The sequence below is a fragment of the Stenella coeruleoalba genome, assembly GCF_951394435.1.
Source record: "Stenella coeruleoalba genome assembly, chromosome: 12".
Lineage (NCBI taxonomy): Eukaryota > Metazoa > Chordata > Mammalia > Artiodactyla > Delphinidae > Stenella > Stenella coeruleoalba.
The window spans coordinates 57,966,631-57,992,368 of NC_137158.1; the positions used below are offsets into that span (position 1 = coordinate 57,966,631).

Here is a 25,738-nt window from a genome sequence, read left to right on the forward strand (position 1 = left end):
GACTTCCCTTGTGGTGCAGTGGTTAAGAATCTGCCTGCCAATGCAGGGGACACGGGTTTGAGCCCTGGTCCGGGAAGATCCCACATGCCTCAGAGCAACTAGGCCCGTGCACCACAACTACTGAGCCTGCGCTCTAGAGCCCGCAAGCCACAACTACTGAGCCCACACTCCACAACTACTGAAGCCCGTGCGCCTAGAGCCGGTGATCCGTAACAAGAGAAGCCACTGCAATGAGAAGCCCGTGCAACGAAGAGTAACCTCCGCTCACTGCAACTAGAGAAAGCCCGTGCAGCAACGAAGACCCAATGTAGCCAAAAGTTAATTAATTAATTTTAAAAATACGTTTAATTGTGACTCAGATAACCCTCCTCCCACCCTCCCTTCTCCACTCAACAAGTTAAGGATAAAAGCAGACTAACAGACTGAACATAGAAACCTTGGAATTATTATTTACAATTTTCACAATCAGTGATCTGAGAGAGATCCATGCTCTTACCTAATTGTCTTGCAGATGCCTGGCACTGAGTCTTAACCGCATACTCTGAACTCAGGTTCTCTTTCAAAACTTCCAAGTTTAGCTGCGAAGGAATTCCTGACCAATAGTGCCACCTACTGATCAATAGGTGAGAAATCAGGACAGTGAGGAAGAAAGTACAAACCAGTCTAATCTGAAAAAGTAGGAAAAGATAGTAATGAAAAATCCCATAAAGTCAGTAAAATAAACTGCTTTTCCCAAAGAGTGCTAGCAAGGAGTTTACACTGAATTCTATAGCAGCAGTAAGCAAATATTGTGCAATTGTAAAGACTCATAATAACCCCCTCCAGAAAAGAGGAAGCACTTCCAAAACATTAACAGGGCAACCAGTTTTCTATAAATACCAGCTCTCTGTTTTTCACCAGCAACTTAAGAATTAGGATATTTGAGAGGCAAAGCAAATATATTTGTTGTTTTTATTTTCCCTCACATACAAACGAATAAAAACTAATCTACCCAGAGATTTAAAATTCACTAGAAAAAAAATTACAGAAAAGGCATTTGGGAAAATGCAAGGGCATTTATATTTAAGACTATACACTATAAAGTTTCTCCTCTTTTATAAGTGTAGATAGACATTTTTCTTGGTTAGTTAAATGCAGTACTTACTGTTCAATGTCAATGAACGCAGGTCATGAGTTCTAAGAAGGACTCAAATAAAGTGGCATTTTCATGTTTATTTACCAAGATCTGCTACTTTTTCATTATCAAAAGCCTCTTGTGTCTCCCCACTCCCTGCCGTGAGTAGTAAATGTGGTGACAATTAGTTGACACATGCTTTACGCAGCCATTTATCTAAATCATATTCACCCCTGTCTTTTATTTAAGTTGGGCACCCCTAAAATGCATTAAGCACTTGATTTTGCTTTTATATTGTTAACTGTCTTCATTAAATGAAAATATTAATAAAACATTTTACTAACTGAGAAATTAATATATACTGTCAAAATCAGAAATAGAATACAGTGTGTTTTGAAAAATCCTAAAGAATAGAAATTTGCATGAGGAAAAAAAAAGAAAGGAAACAAGTTTAAATCTCCCACGTGTCTTCCCACTTTAAAAATTACACAGGAACAATAAATAGGAACAGTAAAAGTAGAAATGACTTTTAACAAAAACAAAAATGGTCCATTATTATACTCATGAACGGATAGGGTTAAAAGTAATAATTCCAAGAGAAGATAATTTAGAAAAATGCATTTAATTATAAAAATTTTTTAAATAAAAAAGCAATGGCACAAATCACCACAAAGATATTTAAGTGATCATATCCACAGGCTGCTCTTATAATTAAAATTTGCGACTGTTCTCATTAGCAGCATTTTTCCCTCCTAATTAGAGTGACATCAAGAGCTTCTGAGAATGTGCAATTTTTCCTAAAGTCCTAATAAAAGTATCATAAACACAGTTGTGCAATATTTATTTACATCACCTTTTATTTACTACACTCTAAACTCAAAAAATATTGAACATTTCTCTGTCACTTCATTCCTCTTATTTACATACAGAGGCTCATCTCTTTTCACAATATGGTTTGTGCATTAAAATCCCTGGGAATAGTCCTTTCCACCGCATTGTAATAAATTTGCTCTGATTATTTAAAATAAGGACACAAACAAAAGCTTGTTCATATGACTGTGTCATACCCAGAAGAATAACTCTTACTGTTGACTTATTTATGAGTTAAAAAAAAAAAATTCCTCTTTCAGCAGAATACATTCTCAACAATTACTGGATCATACAATCATGCACATTTGTACTGTTAATATGACAACAGGTAAAGCCAGCTATGACTTTTTAAGTTTCATTGAGAAGACTACAGCATACGTGAAGTGATCTGGCTTTCACTCTCTTGTTATCCATAATCCAGTTATTCCACGTGGATTTTTTTATTTATTTTGAGTATGTAAGTCTTAAATGGTGCAGTAATAATTGGCAGTTTCTGACAGTTCTATTTTCTTGATCGTGGATACAGTTCTGTGCACATGTCAGATAAACTGAAAAAAAAATGCAAATCACCTCATGTGATACAGCAGGAAGAAGTGGGATGCTACTGTTTGAACAAATGATTCAAAGAGATAAATATTAATGTTCAATAGAGACAGGAATACTGTTGAATTCAGTCTGATTTAAGAGGTACTGCCCTTACAACTTGCCATACCTGGTATTTGTTACCTTTTTGGTTGAAAAGTAAACCCATTTGGGGGAAGGCAGATGTCAGGAGGAGAGAAAGGTGAAAAAGCATATATTACTGTATGTATTATTTTAGGAGAAAAAAAGAGAGGGAAGAGAGCATATTTTCACATTTAAAGAAAATGATGTCACTTCTGGACACATTCCACAGAGTGTATGAAAATAGCCTCCAAGCTAAATAAGCCCCTTTCTTCTCACTCCAGAGATGTTTTCTAATAATAATATGAATAAAAATAATTAACATAATCTGGCAGCAGCACAAATCTATAACTTTTTAAAGCTTGAGTGTGTCACTATTCAAGAGTCAGGTACATTTGAATAATAAAAGTGTCCTACTGTTTCTTTTATTTACACTCTTGACCCAGCAAATATGACTAAGGGAGTCCTTGCGGTTATTTGCAGCGTTAAGGCTTCTATGATGGCTTTGACTTTATAACCCATTCAGCATTGGGGTTGAGCTGATATAAATCCTTCATGTAAGTGTCGTCATCGAGGCAGCGTTCCCCTAGTAAAGAGATGTTGCATCAGTTTAATACAGTGGGGAGATAGGGATGCAATTTTAACTTTAAGCCTAGTGGTTTAACTCAAGTCTTACGCTTCGAAATAGTTCTCATTTTTTCCTGTCTCCCATAATATTATAAGGCTTGGCCAAATACTGGAAAAGTCGATTGAGTAGTTCTCTAAATGTGCAGGTTTCAAATTAATTTAGGAAGTTGAAAATTCTGTGATGGGCTTTTAAATGGTTCCTTAAAAGCTTATTCACCTTTATTAAGAGTGGCAACAGTTTTGAATTGACCTAAGTAAGAAACCATGCTTAATTCCCAATATCTAATAGCAAAATGCAAAATCAAATATACTAATACTTAATCTTTTTTTTCTAATAATCTTGATTAATACAGGTAACAATACAGAGTTCTAGTGGAGTTGTGGTTTATTTAAATTTTTAGGAGTCTTCACACTCTTGCATTCAACTTTCAATATTTACTAAAATTTTTAAGTCCTAGAAAAAAATTCTAAAAACTTATCTTAAAATATTTTCAATTACTCTTTTGAATTAAACACCATTTCATTTATTTGTTGACAATTTCACTCTTACCTTTTTAAAGGTCAAAATAAGAGAAAACGTTTATGTTGAATTTTAATAAGAAGATGAGGACAACCCATTGATAATTACACGTGGGAAAACAAAATATGAGACATGGTCAAAACGAATCCATTTATCTTATTTCTATTTCATAAGCTAACAATATGTTTATGTATGCATATGTATATTATTTAGTAGGCAATCAACAATGGCAAAAATAACTTCTGCTTTCACTAACTATATCTAGTACTGTACCATAATAAAAGTGTCATCTTGGTCTTAAATGAGCTCAATTACTTCCTTTATTAAGATGTGCCATCAGTGTATAAAAAAGAAAAAAGTTTTGAAAAACTGCATTAACCATTTTAGGAGTTATTCCTGTTTTAGAGAACCTGCCTTTGGCTCAGGTTCCACATAGATGGGCATTTGTACAAAGAAGCTCTAAGGAGCCAGAACAGAAAGGTGAGACGACTAAAAGGAAATCCACAATATTCATCAACTATCTACAGCTTGCTATATTTTACTTCTAATTTCTTTTTCTCTCCCAAAGACATAAATAATAACCACTGGCAATGTCAAATCAGCATATGGAATGCAAGATTTAAAAAATGTGCTTACCGGGACTTCCCTGGTGGTGCAGTGGTTAAGAATCCACCTGCCAGTGCAGGGGACACAGGTTCAGTCCCTGGTCCGGGAAGATCCCACACGCCGCGGAGCAACTAAGCCCGTGCACCACAGCTACTGAAGCCCGTGAGCTTTAGGGCCTGCGTGCGGCAACTACTGAGCCCACATGCTGCAACTACCGAAGCCCAGGCACCTAGAGCGCATGCTCCACAACAAGAGAAGCCACTGCAATGAGAAGCCGGCGCACCGCAACGAAGAGGAGCCCCTGCTCGACGCAACTAGAGAAAGCCCGCGCACAGCAACGAAGACCCAATGCAGCCAAAAATAATAAAATAAAATAATAAATAAATAAATAAATAGCAACAACAAAAAAGCGCTTACCAATATTTCCTCCAATTTCATACAAAAAAACGTCCCCATTCTTGAGAGTCTGGGCAACCCCACTACTAGGGATAAAACAAACTGATTAGTTGCATCATCAGACAGCTTGCAAGTAAATCACTTTAATGTCCTTGGGGAATTCTAGCTTGTATGGAAAATTCATAACTTAGACATACTGTAATTATCTACACGTTTGTATTTTCCCATCTGTTAAATGCGCTGAATAGGTAATAAAAATGTCACGCCTGTAAATTAAAATAAACAAATGGAACTGTACATCTGAAGGTGAAATAATAAATCAGTATCTAAATTTGTAAAGTTAAAAAGAAAAGTAACAACATTTTAGCTGCCAATAAAATTATTAATATGGTCATCTATTTTGCACAGGAACCAAAAAGGTCCTCATAAAACTCTAAGAAGTAACGTTTCCACCTTAATTTTCACATTGTATTTATTCAATAGGTATTTATCACGGGTTTGCTGTGCTGACCACTCTAATAGTCTGCAAGATGAATATAAAGACTAGGACATGGTTCATAAACCTCCCTGTGCTGACCGTCCAAATACGGGAGGTACATACACTCAAAACAGAAGCAAATACACATTATGAAGACTTTACAAGTAGGATGCACGTACAGGTTTATACTCTTCAAAGAATCAACTCTCCAGAGCATTAGGTTCAAACAATAAAAATGGGTAAAATTCAGTGGTTTACAAAAATCTCTATATCTGGGAAACCTGCTAAAAATCAGATCCAGGGCTCTAGAAACTCTGATTTAATTTGTCTACATGAACCCGAGAATGTGGTTTTTAAATGCTCTCTAGTGGGACTCTGATGCTCAGAAAGATTTGTGAACCACTGACAGAAGACCCTGAGGACACACTCCCTGGAATTGAGAAGAGAAAACCAGGTCTGACTTTTATCCAAACCATTAGAAAAAAAGAGTACATAGAGGCTTTCCTAACCAACCATTTAATGGCTCATCTGGTTATCCAGCTCCATCTACTCTGCTGTCCATGACACACTGACTGCTCAGGGCTCTGGGAGTCCTCATGCTTAAGATCTGCCCTGCTAAGCTGTATCCTGACCAAGAGACGATTCACTTCGTTTTCAAACTGGCGTATGCTTATTTTTGAAATTAAATAATGTAATAATTCTATTTTCATTTTAAATATAGTACATAACCCAATAAACTATGAGTATAAAAAGAGTCATTATTTCATGAAAACCAAGTGGAATGTTTTGGCAGACTAAAAAAAAATTCTAGTCAGATATTGTTCTCAGATTTTGCTTCTTGAGTATCTATGTTCTTATGCCACTTTAAAGAAACCTGAACTGGATTTCCTGGTACACATGAGCTTTCACTTAATACTAATCAACAAATCCATACAGAAAAGACAACAGTCGTTATCAAAGACTGGTGAAGTCACTGGGCACTTATTTTATGTCACTCATGTGTTCTGGGCTTCAGTAGAGGAAGAAGGTGAAGAAAAGGATGGAGGGAAGTAGGGTTTCCCACTGTCACTATACAAGTGGAATGCAAATGGGAGGAGGGGAAAGTGGTGAAAGAAGATACACATAAACACTTACTGAGAATTTCACTTATTAGATGGCCCAGACAGATAATGCTATGTGCTTCACGGTCATTTTCCCAGTTAATTATCACAAGGCTATAATGTAGGCCCACTTTTACAATGAGGAATCTGAGACTTATAGAGATTATAAAAACTAGCCTAAGATGATTCAGGAAAAGCTGGTATTTGGATCCAGATCATCTGCTTCCGGCATCCCCAAGCATAAGGGAAAGGGCTGAGGACTGGGCGGGAAAGGGCAAATGGACCAAGATGCTTACCAGACTTCCCTCTGGGTGAAGCAGGACGGCAAGAAGGGGGGAGGTAGAAGAAGGGATTCCACTTAAGGGGGTAGCAAAGCACCACAAGCAGAAAATCCAAATATGCAAATGGCAACTGTCACAAAACTGGTGCTTTCTTATAAGAGTATGCCTACTATTATCCTACTCTACCCTAAATATTGAAGTCAGAGTGGAATATATCATACAACTTCAGAGTCACACCTTGTGTCATCTACAAGTAGAGGAACACAAGTACAGATTAAATTGAGCACTTGGGTCCTGCAAGTAAATGCTGTGTAAATTAAACCATGTCTAGCCTGGAAGAGCTGCTTATGTCTGAAGTCTGGCCAGATATTCAAGTGCACCCTTTGTGGACTGACTCCCTTGAAGTGGAGAGAACTTTTAGGGAGCAAAGACATCCAAGACATTCCAACTGCTCCCAGAACTTAATCCCCCAAAATTCCAACTGGCCCAGGACTTTAATCCCCCCAAAGTCCATCTAGTCCCAGACTCTGCACCAATGGCCTCCAGATTCATGAGAGCCTCTAGGCGCTCGAGCCAGTATGGAGAGGGGTTAAAGGACCGCCTTGGGGGACAGAAACCACAGATTTAGAACTCAGCTCTACTCCACCACCTATGTAACGCATGACCTTGCAAAGTCTTGGTTTTCTTATCAGTATAACAGAAGTAAGATAATACTTCCTTCAGAGCATGGTTGAAAGGGAAGTTTATGCTGGCTTACTGAAAGCCCAGAATTAGCACTAAGACACTCTTTTATTTCATCACCATCTGTTAACTGCACGGGCTCATCTCTTCTCCCAATTTACAAACCCTGAGGGAAGACAGTTTAAAGTATTTTTTATAACCCTTCCAACATCTAGCAGAGAGCCGTAGACAGAGCAGACACGTATTAAATACATGTGGTTCTGTATTAAAATTGGAGAAGTTCTGGCAGAAAAGTTGAATGTTAGACTGAGGAGATGAAATTCTATGGGAGACAGAGTAGACAGAAGTTAAGAGGCCAACGTCCCTGATGTCCCTGTCTTTAAAAGAAAAAAAAATTAGATTTGTTTATTTCAATGAGTGGAAATGAGCGGGGGAAGCATTAAAATATAATTTTAGCTAAAAATAAGAATTTGAACACTGAAATGCCTATACCCTGTTCGAACCCCTAAAATTCAAGAAAAGATATCGCAAAATGTCTCTGCAAGTGTACATGGGAGGGATGCCAATGACCTTCAGAGGACTACTCCTGTCCCACCAGCTGCACACAGAGGGGAAGGCTTGGTCGTTCCTACTGAGGATAGCATGCTTTGTCCTACTGACTTCAGAGCTCCAGGGACCGGCTGTCCCCTCTCAAGTCTTTATACCTTCTGTTTTAAAATTTAAGCATTTCTTTGTATTCATTATATCTCCTAGAAGAAGTTGTACCTTTTGTTTTTTTTAATCCCACTGTATCCTAATTAGTGATTTTCCTAACAGCCTACACACAGTAATTAACCTCCAATCACCATATTCTGGAGAGACTATTGAGTGGCATCATGGACCAAGCCCACAGCGGGCACAGTGAAGGAGTGCGCAGACCTCCTGTTCGAAACAGGCTCCACTTGAACACAAACTACACCCAATGAACTCAACTCATTCCAACAGTCTAATTGTTAAGTCTGCTTTTGTTTTCTGCCGGGAAGACAACATTAATAAGCCCTCACACCAGCCATAGTTTAAAAAGAAAAAAAAAAAAAGAGGGGACGGAAAGAGAGAGCAAGTGAATTATACCATGGAATAATTAAAACGAAACAGGCCTCTACCTTTCTTGGCTGAGAAACCTGGCAAGTACATCACTGGCTCTGAGTTCTTCAGTTAGCTGTATTGCCATGGAAACTTTCGAAAGATGGGGAGCTTGCACTCGAATCACTCCCTGAGGAACGTCAGCCTGCAAAGCAATAATGACACTGGAACAAAGCTGGCAGCAGCTGGAACATGTAACTCTGTACAATGCATTATACGGTAAGTGTGCTTAACTACTATGCATTTTACTTCACTACATAAAAACCTTAACTACTATATAATGTAATTTGCTAAATTACATCAAACCTCAAATATCCTCTTAATGGTGATAGGAGAACTTCATAATGCCTGTGCAGTAATGCTTAATTATTCTTAAAGATGTAAAGAATGACAGCAATAACCATTACTGCCATATTAAGTGCTGATTTCTGAGTGTTATCTACTAGAGGGTGCTTCTTCATGTAGCAATTTATGAAATTGAATCAGAAAGAAGTTACTTTGCATGCTATTGCAATGTAAGCGTTTTAAAAAACATTTCTGCGCATTCACAGAATTTCACAAAAATTTTTGTCCCTGAGAGTATTAAAATAAATGAAACATACTTTTCTAATACATTTGTATTGTGTCTGCTCCTCACGTGGCTGACGAGCACACACTGCGACCGCATACTTTGAACTTGACCCATTCTAAATCCTTTGCCCACAGACGTTAAGAACATTTTATGTATTTGGAAGGTTATCAGAGAAAGATTTTGAGGATTGTAATATCAAAATATCAACGATGGCATTCAAAATATTAGGCTTAATTAAGTCCGAACGGCTCTGCTAAAATAAATACTAATTTATTATTTATAACCATATGTTCTTGAACAGATCTTAGACCAAACAGCACGCACAAATTATGTTTAAACATAATGCTTTAAACACTACAAACACCCTGTTTAATTCAACCAAAATTTACTAAACATCTACTGAGTACCAGGCATTGTGCTAAGTCTACTTACCTAGTAAATAAATAAGACACAAGTCTTTCCTGCACAATATTATTTTTGTACTCATAATATCATTTTTAAATGTATATGGTCTTGTATTTTTTTAAACAAAGTATAAATATATCACAGATGGAATTAACGTGATTCTTTGCAACGTTTAACAAAAATAAGATGATTTTTAGATCAGGCTGCATAAAAATGCAGGTGCCTCCAAAAGATATGACTGCTTCTCAGTAACATCTGAGATGTAGTGCAGGAATAACAAAGAAAAGCAATACTGCATAGGACCATCAAGGGACAAAAGGGGCTTCCCTGGTGGCGCAGTGGTTGAGAGTCCACCTGCCGATGCAGGGAACACGGGTTCGTGCCCCGGTCCGGGAGGATCCCACATGCCGCAGAGCGGCTGGGCCAGCGAGCCATGGCCGCTGAGCCTGCGTGCCCGGAACGACAATGGCTTCGTTCCCTGAAGGCTACAAACACACGCTCAACCTGTAGAGACAGGCTGTGCCCTCACCTGACCACTCGGTGAAGCCCCAAAGGGTGCATTCTCTCCAAGCCAGTCAAAGACAAAGCATGTGGTACTGCCCGCTCACCATTCTGCTAGACTAGATGAGGGACTGCATTCCTAGCAGCCTTGTATGACTCCTCTCCCTGGGGATACTGAGCTCAAGCCCTAAAGGACGTCCTGATCCCAACCTGTGCCCAGACCCCTCAATTCCTGCTCTCTCTCTCCCATCCAGCCTGGACCCCTGGCTTGGTTTGTTGACTTCCCATTTCTGGGGCTTGTAGTTTGGCCTGATACCTTACCTAGTCTCTGACCTCCACCTCACCTCTAGTTTACAGGTCTAATTTGCCTTTTCCCTTGATTCTAAGACAGATTTTATTTTCATCTGTAGCATTTTGGAAAATGAGCTGCTTCTTACAATGGATGGGGCATTTCACGTGGTAGTGTTGTTACCTTTTTCCAAAGCAGTTATTCAATCAATGAAGTATCTTATAACTCAGGGATTACGCTACATGCACTTCTCCCTTGGGGTTCATCTCTAGCTTATATCCTGCTGTGGCCATTCTGCCTGCTGTCCTGGCCTCAACTGTTTCCTCATAGGAGGTGAAAAACAATAAGCTGGGCCTGACAACTTGAACGGTGGAGCGAAAATTGTAATAGCAACAGTTGAAGCACTGAGTCTGTATTGATAAAATCCAATCCACCTTGCCTACTCAGGGAAACAAGTACCAGTATTTTGGATTCTGTTAGTCTATTGTTATAACTATACTATAGGAGGGTCCTAAACAGCAGGTTGGGGTTTGCAGATCGACATCTACTTTATGCTGATTTAAACGTTAGGAAATTCTGCTCAAGTCATAGTGCCAAATATCCTTACATAGAGGCTTTCTTTGGTGAAAGTAATAGCAGCAAAAACTGTTTCCATAATTACATCTTATACAACCCTAGAATATCAAAAACGGCAGGCAAACGTATGCTGACATTTAAAGTGAAGTAAGTTGATATGATTAAGTTTTTATATATAGAAGGTCTACAATAAATGAGTTATACAAGCAAAATGATCCAGAAAAATAATATGTTGCTGTAAAGAGTTCAGGAATATAACAACCTTCCTCTGCTCCCTGCCTCCCCCACTATTCCTTGTGGCATATTCCATTCTTTGGATAAAAAAAGGACAGTCAAAATTCACTACAAACACCATGCTTTCCTATCTTGACGTATGTTCTCCTCCCCTTCTGAAATATCCCCTGCTACCTATCCATTTTTCAAGGCCCAGCTCACACACCTCAAACCGCATGAAACACTCCGTGGAGGGTTTCTGACTCCATAGAATCAAGAGGAATTTCCTCTTTCCACTGAATCTCTTTTATGATGGAGATTCTAATATATGACACCTGTATTCTAGTTACATGCCACATATCTGAGTGACATCTGTAGCCATCTGTCAATGTTTACTGATTACGTGAGTCACTCAAAAATATTTCTCACTGGGGACTTCCCTGGCGGTCCAGTGGTTAAGACTCTGCACTCCCAATGCCAGGGGCATGGGTTCAATCCCAGGTTGGGGAACTAGATCCCGCATGCTGCAGAGCACGGCCAAAAAAAAAAATATATATATATATATATATATACACATACATATATATACACATATAATTTCTCTCTAAAAATGGTATGTTAATAAAAGTAAAATTTCTCCAGAATAAAATAAACTATACCAATGAGTATTTTCCTTAATAGCAGAAAATAGTCTTAGGAATATTGTCTGAAAGAAACAAGTTAAGTTGCTTCTATCTACCACATGGTACTACTACTCCCCTTGCTACTGGGAAAAGACAGGGAGGGAAAGAGAACAGAAGAAAGGAATTAAAGATGCTACAAGGGATAATTCAGTCATTTGGTCCTGCAGAGAGTAACCAACATTAGCATGCACCTGCTTGGGGATGCAGCCACTTCTCCCCCAAGGCATCTCATGAACAACTAAAGACCCCTAACAATATGACCATGGCCTATACTTTCTAAATGAGGTCAGGGATCATACTTTGGAGAGTATGGCCATAATTTCTTATAAAACCTAACATTGAAATCAGGGTGGTGTCAGGGGTTGTACCCAAGAGCACCACATCTGACACAGGAATCCAGAGTCTCTCTGATTGTTAGTTTAGAAGGAAGAGGCCCAGGTACCAGCTTCTGAGGGCACTTGAGAGTTCTCATGCGTATGTGAAAAGTCAGGTAATTGCTGTATTTTGGCTTTTGCCAGCATATGGGGAGTGGCGTGTGTACAGGTTTCTTATGGCTATGAAATTAAACATTTCCCACACCCTTCCCCTCGGTGCACGTGTATGTGTGTGTGTTTGTGTGTGAGAAACAGTAACAATTCTCAGAGTGTTTATTTCTGTGGTAATACATCCCATCTAAATTCTCACAACAATAAAAAGATTAACAGCCTGACTCAACTTGAATCTACCCTGCCTTTTGCTGTTGGAGGAGAAATTAGTTTAACTGGTAACGTGCAATGGTTAAAGATGAAGTGTTTAGAACTTGTTTCTGGAAAGTTTTCCCTGGATTTCTTGACAAGGGTGGCCAAATGATATTTACTAAAGATGATAAACAATAAATGATGTCAAAGCCCTCATTTAAATAGTGTATGACGACTACTATTAAGCTCCAGGATCATGGTGTATCGAATACTAAAGCTATTAGTATGCTAATTACACTGAGCTGCCAGGCTTTGAATAGACGCAACATGCCTGATCATTAAGCCAAACCGTCTGTTCTTAGCTTGAGCCGTAAAAATAACTAAGTCTGTGAGTAGTATAATCTTTGTAACCTTCCTATTTCACTTTTTTTTTTTTTTTTTTTTTGCCTTAACAGCTGTGACTCTGTCCCTTACTTTTAAATTTCTTTGGTGTGCTTGGGAGCTGAAGTTTTATGATGTACAGCAGGACTGGAGAAGAGCAGTATCTGACTAACATGCCATTAAAAATTAGTCACAAAGGATTTTACAACTTACAAAATGTTAGTTAATTTCTTATGCATGCAAAGACTGTTAAAATAGAGAAAATGATCTCATACGGCCCTCACATGTTTTACACATTGAACGAAAGTATATTTTTAAAAATAGGATTTTAGTTCTTACTATCCGGTAAAATAAACAATGATTTTAGTATTTTCTCAAAAGGTGTAGATAAATACTGTGTTGCTCATATTTTTACACTCTAGAGGCCATAAATTTAATGTCAGACCCTCAGGAGAAATGTTAATTTCTTCTTTTAAATTAAAAGCTAATTTAAATGTAAAGCTGACATTTTTTAATACTACAGAAAAAACCTTTTACGTTCAAAAGGGCAAATTGGACATATAACTTTCTCAAATAAAGGCCAGATATAACACACATTTTAGAAAATTTAACAAGGACATTTTAGCAGGGTATCTTAAACTAAAATGGCATATTCCTCACTTGGAGGTGGAGATACAGAAGTCGTTTTCTGTTGTCTTGAACTGTCTGCTCTGACTATAACTGGCCTTTTGTTATCCAAATGCTTAAACTTTTATCCAACTTACAGATTCAGAGAACATTAAAGAAGGGCCTGAAGTAACTTCCAAAATTAATAATCACTTAATTGATAATGAAATAAGTTGTGATATTTTTCTCTTTTAATATGGTATTTAAGTACTATAAAAAAATCAGAGAATGTCTGAAAAAGAAACAAGATTTTGTGCTTGATATTGTAATTTGATTTTCCACATGAGTCCCCAACTAGGTCCAGACACTGTTTCCAGACCTAAAGCAGATGCTTGAAACTGTACCTGCGACAATGCTCTGGGTCAGAGCTGTTAAGTGAAACCAGAGATGGAATTCTAAACAGAGCTGTGACTAGACACACAACTTCGGCCACAAACGACCCAGAGTCTACACCGCACTGCTGCCAACTCCAGGATTCTTCTGGAGAATGGCAGAAGATGAGAGAAACAGATTTCTTTTCCATGTCCAAAACCCTAAAAACGTTACCAGATCATTTTGGAACTCTTAGAGAGTCTTGTAAGCTCTCTAAAGCTCAAGCTCTCGACTGTGAATTAAGGGTGTGACCAGCAGATCATCCTGAGTTAACACTGAAGCTCACCTTAGGAAGAGAGAACTTTTGTTCCCTCTACAATGAGGGCAGATGTGGTGAGCAGCCTGGCTTATTTCACGGAATCTCACAGAGCCCCACTTTGTGCTCACGCTCTCTCATAAATGTACAGCTTCCTTTTACTTTCAGAGGTAAGCTTAAATGACAGAAGAAAACTCACCCAGATCTAAGTCCACAATGGACTTGAAACCTGCATGATTCAGCAATTCATAACCAGATGCTCATCAAAGCTGCCCTAGAGCCTTTTTAGACAGGGATGCAGTCTGAGGTAATTACGGGTGAAATGATGAAAGGTCTGTGATTTCCTTAAATATACTAAAAGGAAAAAAGGTGTGGAAGACAAGATGAAACAGGATTAAAAAAATATGGGTGATTGCTGGTGATGGGTTTATGGAGGTTCATATACTATTCTATCTTTGTGTACGTTAGAAAACTTCCATAATAAAATTAAATATATGTGCACACAGACACATATACAGCAGATGGGGGAAAATTACCCTGACCGTTTTTATACAATACACATGTGCAGGTACTGCTCTGGGAGATTCTGATTCAGTGGGTCTGGGAAGCAGCACAGGCATGGTTTTTTGCTTTTTGTTTTTTAAAATAATACCACAGAAGCCCCTACTGTATACTTCTGGTTAAACGCCATTAATCTGGTCTTACTCTCATTTTATAGAAGAAACTGAGACCCCGAGAGAGAAAATGATTTGCCATTAATGTCTCGTTAATGGCAAAGCTAGGGCTATATCAAGCCAAATGACTCCTGGTGTTTGATGTTGTATGTGTATATACGTGTGTGTGGTGTGTGTGGTGTGTGTGTGTGTGAGATATCATTCCCAACTACAAGTTGAAGGCTATCAGAAAATGGTTATTTTCAAATAGTCTACAATTATGTTATTTTTCACTAAGTGTTTCCTCTTGCTGTAATTAATAGATGTCTCATTAGTACTTAAGAAATTCACACTTGTACCAAATAATTAATATGCTGCAGTCATTATAAACATTGGTCTTGTTAAGTAGATTGTGTCCCTTACAACCTGATTCAAACTATTAATTTACCTAGTCAAGCATGTCTTAATAACATGAATGCCCAATTATATATAGTTAACATTAATAGCATACAGAGGGCTTTAAAAAAATATTGCCTTGATGAATTCTCATGATCTATAATCTCTTGTCTTTCACATTTCAATCCCTAGAAAGCATGGTTTCTTCCATCAATAGTCACAGACAATGCCTTGGAGAAAGTCACAACTAACCTTTCAAATGCAAAATCTAGAGGACCTCTTATCCAAGGCTAACCTTACTCAACCTCTCTGTAGCATTTGGTACTACTGATCAAGCTCCATTACTTTATTCTTCCCCCAGGGGGCTAAGACACTACAGTCTTCAACTTTCTCTTACTTCCTATTATTTCTTGCCCTCTTCTACCAGTTCCGTTTCCATGGCCCACTACTTAAATATTGGGGTTTTTGCCTTTTTGATTTCTTACCCCATATATCCACTTGTGTAACAGGAACCAGTCTGTGCCTTCAACTACAATCTCTATGTTGGTCCCAAATGCACACCTCCAGCTCTGGCCACCCTCTGAGCTTCAGGCCCACATAGCCAACTTTCACAAAGGCATGTCAACCCCAAATGCCAAAAACTGACTATCTCATCAAAGTCTGTTCCTTTTGTTGGATGTTTTATCTTGCTGATAAAATCACCCAAAGTAAAATCAGCAAGTCATTCTAGATTCCTTCTTCTTGCACATTCCTTACATCTAATCAGTTTCACCATCTCACTGATATGGGTCTTACTGGCTCACATTCAACACTTCTTTCCATTCCCATTGCTGGGCCTTAGCTCAACCCAGAACTGTTTTTAAAGCTATATATTAAACATATCTAATAATGGCAGTAATACATGTTCAATTTTATTACTATACATAAGCCCAGGATTTGGGGATGGAGTTTTTCTGTGCTCTATGGGGAAAGAGAGGATAACAGTAGAGAGACCTGGATTTAAAGTCATATAGACTTGGTTTCAAATTACAGCTCCACCACTTCCTATCTAGATAACCTTAAGTAAGTTACTCAACATTGCTGAGCCTCACTTTCCTGATCTGTTAAAAAAAAAAAAAAAAAAGAGACTATTTTAATAATAAACTCCAACTAAACTACTATGAATATTAAATAAAATGTTGGTAAAATGTTTAGCAGCATACCTGACCTCTGGTGAGCATTCAAAATAACGATAATTATTACCCCTTACAAATACAGCGATGAACTGTTCACTGATTTGTAACTTCTTCTTTCAACATATTACAAATATCTTCCAATGCCAATATATACACTTGTCCATTTTCATGGTATTTCATTATCTCGATATGCCATAACATATTTAACTAACCACCTCTTTCCCTTTGGATTATTTCTAATTTTGGCCAGTATACAGAAAATGGCAATGAACTTAAGCATAACTATTTGCATGCTCGTCTGATTATCCCCCTGAAGGAATTTCTAAGTCCAATGAGGAGCATGGTTTTCAAGATTTTGCCACATGCCAACTGCTCTCCAGAGGGATTCTACCAGTTTATATATTCCCATCAACAATGAAATTAGCTGGCATCTCCTACCAAACCTCCTCTCTCACACTCCTCCAATGTATCCCTCACCTGCCATCGTAACAGCTGTTCTAAAATGCAAATATAATCATGTAACTGCTGGGGTCACAGCTTTCAGCAGTTCCCTGCCACATACAGAAGAGAAGCCTGGCTCCCTGCTGAGCCCCATTCCAGCCTTCCTTCTGCCCCTGCCCCTCCATGTACCTCACTGGCCAGGATGACTGAATTTTCCCTCCAAACACCCTCAGTCCTCCCCACTTAGATATCCAACACACACCTCACACTCAACAGGCCCTAGGTTGAAATTATTATCTTCCCTATCTAAGTGTCAATTCCACACATCAAAGAGTTGTTTAACAAATAAAAAACATGCCAGTTTCATTCAAATGATTTGTGGGGAGAGTCAAGAAACACAAACCAACAGGAAAAATGTGGGGACAGTGTGGGAGGGGATAGTTTATCGAAACATAGATGGCTCACGTTCCACCCAAAGGGAAGAGCTGCTACTTGGATCCAGGCAATTGTTACCCTGCAGGAAACAGGTCCCCTACGGCAAGGGGACATGAGGATGCTCCCACCTCCAAACTGTCAAGTCAAGATGGAAGTCCAGACTTTCATGTTAAATCTTTTCGAGTTAACATTCTGGCAACTGATGGAAGCCTACGTAGAAAACTGATTAGTTGGTGACTCACCACATAAGCATAGTATTTGACATTATCTTCTACTTTCTTTGTTGTCCTGTAATTGTTTCCTGGGTACATTTTTTCTCCCTAAGAAAATGATAGCAGCTTGGAAACAACCTCTGGCAACTGATGAAACTTTTTCAACCGAAATGACAAGGTACATGACCTCCACTGTGGGCCACCATCACCGATGGTGACCACTCTACCAGGAAGCTCCTCTGCTAGGGAGACTTAACGCCTGACATGTGTTTCTCATGCCCCTGCTCTACTCTCTGGTGGAGCCCCTCTGATGCCCACTTCCTGTCTGATAGCCCAGGGTCCCCAGGTCAGGCTCCATCACACACCTCTAGCACTTCTGAGCCCAACCCTCCTACATCCCTCTCTGGCTCCCTGTAGGGGAGCAGCAGGCCCATCTCCTCGGAAGACCTAACAGGAAGTGGGGCTTCAGCACCAAGGAGGCTCTTAGTAATATTTTGTCAGAATAATCACTGAATTTCTCAGAAGGGATCACCAAAACTCGAAGATTAAGTGACACCTAATACATGATGAAACTGAGAGTTAAATCCAGGCTTAAATCCCAAGTCTTAAACTGACAATACAGCTTCTAACTAGTCCAGACATAATTCTCAGACCAGCTCTCCTCTATTTAACCCAAAGTACCAACTAAAGAAATCCAAGTTAACGCTATTTTTCTATAAATGACAAAATAATTTAAACGTTCCATCTTCAAAAAAAGTAACATTTTAATTTTTGTCTAAGGACTTATTATTAAAAAGGTACAGCACAAATTTTGTTTTCTTAGATACACACTATTCCTCAGAGTATCACATTATAACGGTCTTAATTAAAAAGACAAGGATATAAAGTCACCTAAGTTAATGTGAATAATCAGGGCTACAAAAGAGGTTCACGTATTCATAATCCTTAGAGGTAATAGAACATTCTCAGTTAAACAAGAATGATATCTCAAAAATCCTTTCTAACCTGTATAGCATTTCTCAAAAAATATAAACACTATGTACAATTCCCACTTATTAAATTTTATGCTTTTAAAGATACTTTGAAATTGACCAAAAACAGTTTAATGCCAGGAGAATGCTATTTTGTAAGAGTGAGAGCTATAAATAAATAAAGGAGAAAAAAAAATTTTGTGTGATTACTGGATCCCTAAGTAGGCCAAAGCAGAAAAATCAAAGGCTGATAATTGCATTTCCACATTATTCCACAAGATGTCAGCATGTAACTGAGGAACTTCTATGGTGGTGGTGGTGGTGGAGGGGTGTCTTCACCATAAATAGAACAATAGAAACCCTTGCATTTCATGATCTTAAGTTAGAGCTTTGGTAACTCACTTCTTCTGAATGTGTTTTCATGTATATTTCATTATTGTAAACCCAGTTCTTACTATACTCTTACAGAAGTTTATGAATACTAAGAGTTAAATATCCCTTTTTTGAAACAGTTTAATTTTCTGCATTCCAACATAACTCTCTCCAAATTCTTAAGTTCCAGTTAAGACACTTTAAGGACTTACTGAAGTCTAGGAAAGATCTCAGGCACTACACCAATATTGACCTATTTGTTTATCTGGGTTAGTTTTTTTCCTCATTTTACAGATGAGAAAATTGAAGGAAAAAAGGTCAATGGTTCACACAAGGGACTGTTTTAATTACTAAACATTACACATTTAGTGGGCAACTGGAATCTCCACAGAGTCCTCTGTGTGTTTATGTGTGGGTGGGGGTGTGCTGAGACAATCCTGTCTTGTTATCTTCCTTTGTTCCTTAACAACAGCTCACATGCTGAGTCACCAAGACCTGTGCAACTATCCGTATTCATCATTAGTACTAATAGGAGCATAGCTACCATTATTGACGCCTTTAACTTATATATAGTACCAGAGCCTACTAAGTGTATAGAAATTCATCCTACAAAAACATTCAAAACTCTTTGTTGTATATAAGATATTAAAAACAGTACTGCAATCTGTATAACTACGTATATCTTCAAGTTTTTCTTACATCATTTGCACTCTTATCTTGCTTTTCATATTTTTCCCGGTCATAAGCCATTTTCTTCAGCAATTTCTTCATGGCTTTTTTATCTTTTCTATGATTTTCAGTGTTTTGTTTCCTCACTTGGTTGACAATAAACTTGGGAATCTATGGAGAAATGAAATTAAGTTTGGGGAGGAAAAAGAAGTAGTACCATTTTAAACTATAGAAATAATTACCTTTATTTCTTATATTTGGAGAGAAGTAAAGACTGTCTATTTGATAAGACTATGCCAGTCATTAAATCTGTGGGAAAAAAATTCATCATATTACCTACCATGTGTACAGAGCATCCAGGTGATAATTACCACCCACTATGTAAGGTTCAAAAAGAAGCTTAGGGACTTCCCTGGTGCAGTGGTTAAGAATCCGCCTGCAAATGCAGGGAACACAGGTTCGAGCCCTGGTCCGGGAAGATATCACATGCCACAGAGCAGCTAAGCCCGTGCACCACCGCTACTGAGCCTGCACCCTAGAGCCAACGAGCCACAACTAGGGAGACTGCGTGCTGCAGCTACTAAAGCCCGTGCACCTAGAGCCCGTGCTCTGCAACAAGAGAAGCCTGTGCACCACAATGAAGAGTAGCCCCTGCTCGCCACAACTAGAGAAAGCCCGCACACAGCAACGAAGACCCAACGCAGCCAAACTATTAATTAATTGATTAATTTTAAAAAAGAGGTTTGGTGAAGTTCAAGGACATAGTGACCATCTTCTACGCCAGGACTGGAGACTGCCTGAGGTGATGGGCATTAGGCACCACGAACTCAGCAGTTGGTCCCTTTAGCAGCCACCTATCTACAACCTAGCCTCCAACTAACCTATACCCTTCTAATAACCAGCTAGCCTCTCCTGTCAAAAGAGAAAGAAAAACTCACCAATAAACAAGAGCTGACAGGTACCTAGCAATAATCCAGGAAAAAATAATCCTCAGAGATTCCATTAGCAAAAATAAAATATTTTAGAAGTTACCAAACTGAAACACTTAATCATGTAGGCATTTTAAAAACTGAGACTTTTAAAAGTAGACATCAATTTCTTTAACAGCATTTGAAATCACCTATATTGGTTACCTTTTTATAGAGACTGTAACAATAAAAAGACTTCAGAATCTAGATATCATCGCTCATTAACAGAACTTGAAAATATATACTTACTGTCCACAGAAGTTTTTGATACTTAATCAATAAGTGCATGATATTAGCTATCCCAGCTGCCATTACAAATTCTCGCTGTTCACTGGACTTCAAACCCAATGTATGATACATGAAGAGATTCGGGGCCATGACCATTGCTACATTCATGACCGTCATCTTATTTTTCTCTTTATTGTCCACGACTCTTTGGAGAAATTCAAGCAGGGCCTGAAACAGAAATAACGCTTTGAGACCTGTGTTAGACATGAAGATAAGAGATTAAGGCACTGCAGGGATTTTTGTTTATTAAAAAAAATAATAAGTTGTGCATAACCACAGTCAGCCAGCCACATCCAGTGGGCCTTGTCCTCAAAGCTGCTCCATTGCTTAACACACCCGGAGCTGGTGCTGTGTTTCCGCTGTGGACTATGGCCCTGGGGAATGAGGCAAGAGGACACACATCTGAGCTGGGCAGTGGGAAGAGGGATGGAGAAGCGTCAGACCGCCTGCCTATCAAAGCCATGGAGCACTGAAAAATAGTTCAAAATATCAAACAAGTATTCACTTGCTGCAGGAAATGCTGTACTTTTATCTCTAAATATTAAAAAAAAAATCCATTAAAAAGGCTCATTCAATCTCAGTTGCGTTTGTTTTAAGGGACTCAATAGCTGGCTGGACTTGAAATCCAAAAAGAATGGAGACTGGGATGGGGAGAAGGGGAAATAGAGACAAAGAGAAGATAATTTTTTTCAAAAAAATGAATGGACGAAAAGAAGCTTTTCACCAGAACAAGCTAGTTTATGCTCAGTTTGAGGCCCCCCACTTCCCACCTCCATGGACAACACTTATGTGTCCTCTGAGCGCCCCTCCACAAAAGCCACGGCAGCTTAGATCGCCCTCCTTCTGCTAGGGCATAAAGCTTTAAGTTCTTCTTTTGCTTTCTTTCTTGAATCAATTTTGGTCCGAAACATTAACAACAATAACTGCACAGATATTCAATGATCTCTACAGGCGAGGCATTGTTTTAAGAACTTCATAGAGATCACCTCACTTAATCCTGATTGGAAATAGATGCCGTAATTGATCCCCATCATACAGATGAGAAAACAGCGTCTAAGAGAATGGATGGAACTTACCAGAGGTCACAGAGCAAGCACATGGTGGAGAAGGAATTTAATTGCCTGTCTATCTGGCTTTGTTTCTGAACTCTTAACTATTAAAAGAAGCATGTTATCATACTTAGCCTAAAACTCCTACCTGAAAAAGTTCAAACAAACTATGCCAAAATGGAAAAACAAAACGAAAACAAAAAAACTGTGTTCATCTCTCACAGGATTTCAGGGGAAAAAATATTCCTATAAGCTCTAACAACTTGATCTTGAGTCCAGTTTAGCTACTATATAGACCCTCAAAGTTTGAAACAAACTAAAGGCATAGCCTATTTAACAATGAGATTTATGTATCTAATTTCTGGTCCAGTGCTCACAAAGTTAAACTGTAATCCAAGCATAAGGTTATATAGAAACAACACCTTCTCAAATGAGGACAAAAGATTAATTGGTAAGGTTTGGAAAAAATATTTAATTTTATTCCAGAGACCAGAATAATTATTCAGGGACCAGTGTATCTCTTTCTTTACAAGCATAAATTGCAGAGATTAGGTAATAAACCACTTAAGTGTGGGGTACATAATACAATAAAGTTATTCAAAATATTACTATCAGGATATTAGAATATGTGTGTATATGTAGATATGAAACTAATAAAATGTTAACCTAGCCTTTGCTGAAAGAACTTCATCTTTGGATATATTGTCTCTTCATCTGATCTATAAGCACTGTCCTTTCTTAAAAGTATCTATCACCAGGACTTCCCTGGTGGTCCACTGGTTAAGACTCTGTGCTTCCAATGCAGGGGGCACGGGTTTGATCCCTGGTCAGGGAACTAAGATCCCACGTGCCACAAAGTGTGGCCAAAAAAAAAAAAATGTATCTATCACCAGTCTGGTGTTATATAAGTATCACTGGACCCACTCTCTGAAAACTCAGTTTGAGTCTTAGCACAGTTACTTATTAGCTATGTGTGATCTTGGGATAAACCTTTTGGCATCCCTGTTCTTTAAAGTCTTCTCATTCATAAAATGTGTACTTTTTAAAATTTTAAAGTAGTTTTAATTTAATGGGAATTTTAATGGGAATACTAATCTCCTAGCCTGCCAGGATTAAGCAAGAAAATGTATACAATGAACTTCCTAAAACTACAAAAAGGATAAACACATGCCAATAATTATATTAACATGAATTCCCCACTGATATCTTAACATTAGTCTTTGTTATTCCTCCAAGTCGAAGGATAGGTATGATCATTGGTCCAAATGCACGATAACCCAAGGTTAAAAAAAAATCTTGGTGAAGCAACTTGCCTAAAGACACCTGTTGCTCTAGACTTAAACCAGGACATGGGATTTAACATGGTCCCTCCAAACCCTTAGATATGCTGTAGAAATAGTCTACACAAGTCATGCACATGATCCCATCCCTCCAAATGGCAACGGAAAAAGTGGCAACAGGACTGGGAAAATTGAGGAAGTTCACATTAAGCTTCCTGAAATTACCTTGTGATGAAGTTTCCCTTCTCTTTTAGAGAACTAAATTTAGATGGTTTATTCTCTTATATATGGTATACTTGTTTTGGTGCTTCTGTTATTAGAAATCCTGTTTGAAACCTTCATCAGAGCTGGCTAATTAAGCTACTAAAGCTTAAGTAAATTAGTAAAATTACTTGTTTGGCATTTTCCAATTTTTTATCCCAAGAAAGTATTTTCCACCTTATTTATACAATTGTGCTCCCAGTAACCTTATATGCTAAAATTAAAACTACTTTAAAATTTTAAAAAGTACACTTTTAAACAGATTTTGTCTTAAAAGAATGTGCCTGGGACTTTAAAGGCAAAATCCAAGAACGAGTTCTAGAACCTCGCCCAACAGTAACCATATCGAAATAAGCGTTTCCTCCCACAATTATTTGAACTCATCTGAATGCAGGCATATTTTAAGTAAATCATGTCTTTCAATTTCTACCTTATATTGATCATTCACAGGGCCATCGCACAGACAGGCACCTTTATGTGAAAAAGAAAAAGATGGATTAAATTCCTCTTTCTAGATAGTTGAGGCCCTGTGTCAAGGGCACGGCTGGCAAGCAGAGAACAGACTGAAAATCGGTCCCCGCTTCATCCTGGGCCAGATGTCCTTATTTCAGCCACAGTCTACACACCCATACCCAGCAGCCCTGGTCACACAATGTTTGAATGCAACCCTTTCTGGAGTTGGCCTCTGTCTCCAAAACCAAACCAAACCAAACATAATCTGCCTTCTCAGTTATTCATTCAGTTAATCAGTGAAGCGAAAGATTATTTTCTGACTTAGTAAAGGGACTAACTAACTCTTTGGAAGTTCTCCTGCAGCAATGCAGTGTTTTTATTCCAGCAATCCTCATCAACTGCTTCAGCCAGAAAAGTTGAGCATTAACATTCATTCCACGGGCATGGAATTCGTTCACCTAGCTTCAGTTCAGGGAGTCTTAATGAAGTACAGAAAGACATTTCCAAGATTTACCAACTGGTGGTTTTGTTTTCTTGACAGGAAATTTTTTGACATGATTTTTTTCGTTTTACATAGAAAGAACCATCGGGGGTAAATGGGCAAGGGTTTCACCCTTACCCGTATAAAAAAAATTTTTTTTAAGGCAACAACAAAACATACGGGAGATGTTCTTTCTAAATTATATTTTGAAAATTCTTTCTCTTTTATAAAAGTGTATAATTAAACCTTTTCTAACTACTCTATAAATGGTTGCATTAAGGAAAATTAATCAATGTGGAACAATCCACTGATTATTATGAAAGCCTCTGACAATACATAGTAAATGGTATTTAATCATATGAATATCAGACCAAATCACTTTGAAATGATGGTATAAATCAGAAACTCAAGGTAATCCATTAGAGAAATAACTAGAATTTATTTGAGTTGGTCTATCTTTTGGCTAACCAAACATTTCAAAATCATCATTATAACATTTCAAACTCTACTGCTTGGAACTACAAACAAGTGTAACCTTTTTAGGTGGGCTATATTTGATGACCCTTAGGATTTTCTTTTTAAACATTCAATTTTCACCTTACTCGTATATGCTCACCAGATAAAATTTGGAAAATGCAGGAAAATAGAAAGAAGAAAAAAACAAAAGGCACCCATGTTTTTATTAACAAATGAACCTCAATCACCTGTTTTGGTAGAAGAAATGTTATAATTGAAAAAAAATCAAAAAAACGCCTAATGATACTATTAACATGACTAACCTGGTTAATAAATTAATAAAGAGTTAAAGACTTTCACCATCTGCCCTTAAAAATAGGTCTTTTCCTTATAGACAACTACTAACATCTCCACGATAACATCATTTTGTTTTGCCACAAATAATGAAAAATTACTCTGTTTAGTTCTGAGGGATATTTAACATAAATGAATCCAGCTGACCTTGAGTGTGTCTCTGTTTGCATCGGGCAGGAGGATGACAAGAAGGTTCAAAGCCTGTAGTTGTTGCTTCTTGGTTGGAAGATCTGCAGACAGATTAAATACATCTGAACGCATGTCTTTACCAAACATTTCTCTTTACTTTCTTTTTCCATTTTGTAAGAAAAAAGTTTTTTGGCATAAACATCACTGTGAAATGTGAGACACAATGCCTGAGCAGCAAGCCTTGTTGGGAGCGTGTCTGGGGGAGATCAGGAGAAGCAGCTGTTGCTATAGAGCTTTCTCTCTCTCAGAATGCTCACTTCCAACTATGAGTGTATGACGGGCAGCCTTATGTTTGCAGACACACAACAGTGCTTTGGAAATAATTTTAACTTCCGCGTGATAATTATTCCCCAGTGTAAAGACATAGGAGATCAGATCTTCTATGATATGGTGTCAGGGTGGACCCGCAACAGTGAAGTTTGTTTGGTATAATGGTGAGTTAACAAATTACGTGGTGTACATGGTAAGAGTCCATCAATTCCAGCAGGAATATGTAAAACAGAGCCTAGAACACAGCAGGTGTTCAATAAATGTTTGTGGAATGAACTAGAAGACCATCCAGCAATGGAAGAGTTGAAGAGGTACAT

The 25,738-nt window shown here is 38.1% G+C and overlaps 1 protein-coding gene across 4 annotated transcripts in view; it reads right to left on the reverse strand.

Annotated features, from left to right (window-relative positions):
• Positions 1-984: 984 nt before the first annotated feature.
• Positions 985-25,738, reverse strand: part of ARHGAP18 (Rho GTPase activating protein 18) — a 132,009-nt gene continuing 107,255 nt past the window's right edge. The window contains exons 10-15 of one of the 4 annotated variants that reach the window (XM_079938882.1): positions 25,110-25,192; positions 20,590-20,796; positions 19,403-19,543; positions 8,479-8,603; positions 4,818-4,879; positions 985-3,233 (exon numbers count right to left, since the gene is read on the reverse strand). In XM_079938882.1, coding sequence (XP_079795008.1) covers positions 3,142-3,233; positions 4,818-4,879; positions 8,479-8,603; positions 19,403-19,543; positions 20,590-20,796; positions 25,110-25,192 — 710 coding nt within the window. In that variant the 3' untranslated portion in view covers positions 985-3,141. Of the gene's footprint in view, positions 3,234-4,440; positions 4,883-8,478; positions 8,604-19,402; positions 19,544-20,589; positions 20,797-25,109; positions 25,193-25,738 lie in introns of those variants that run through there. The other 3 variants (XM_079938881.1, XM_079938880.1, XM_079938879.1) reach the window with 3 other exon arrangements.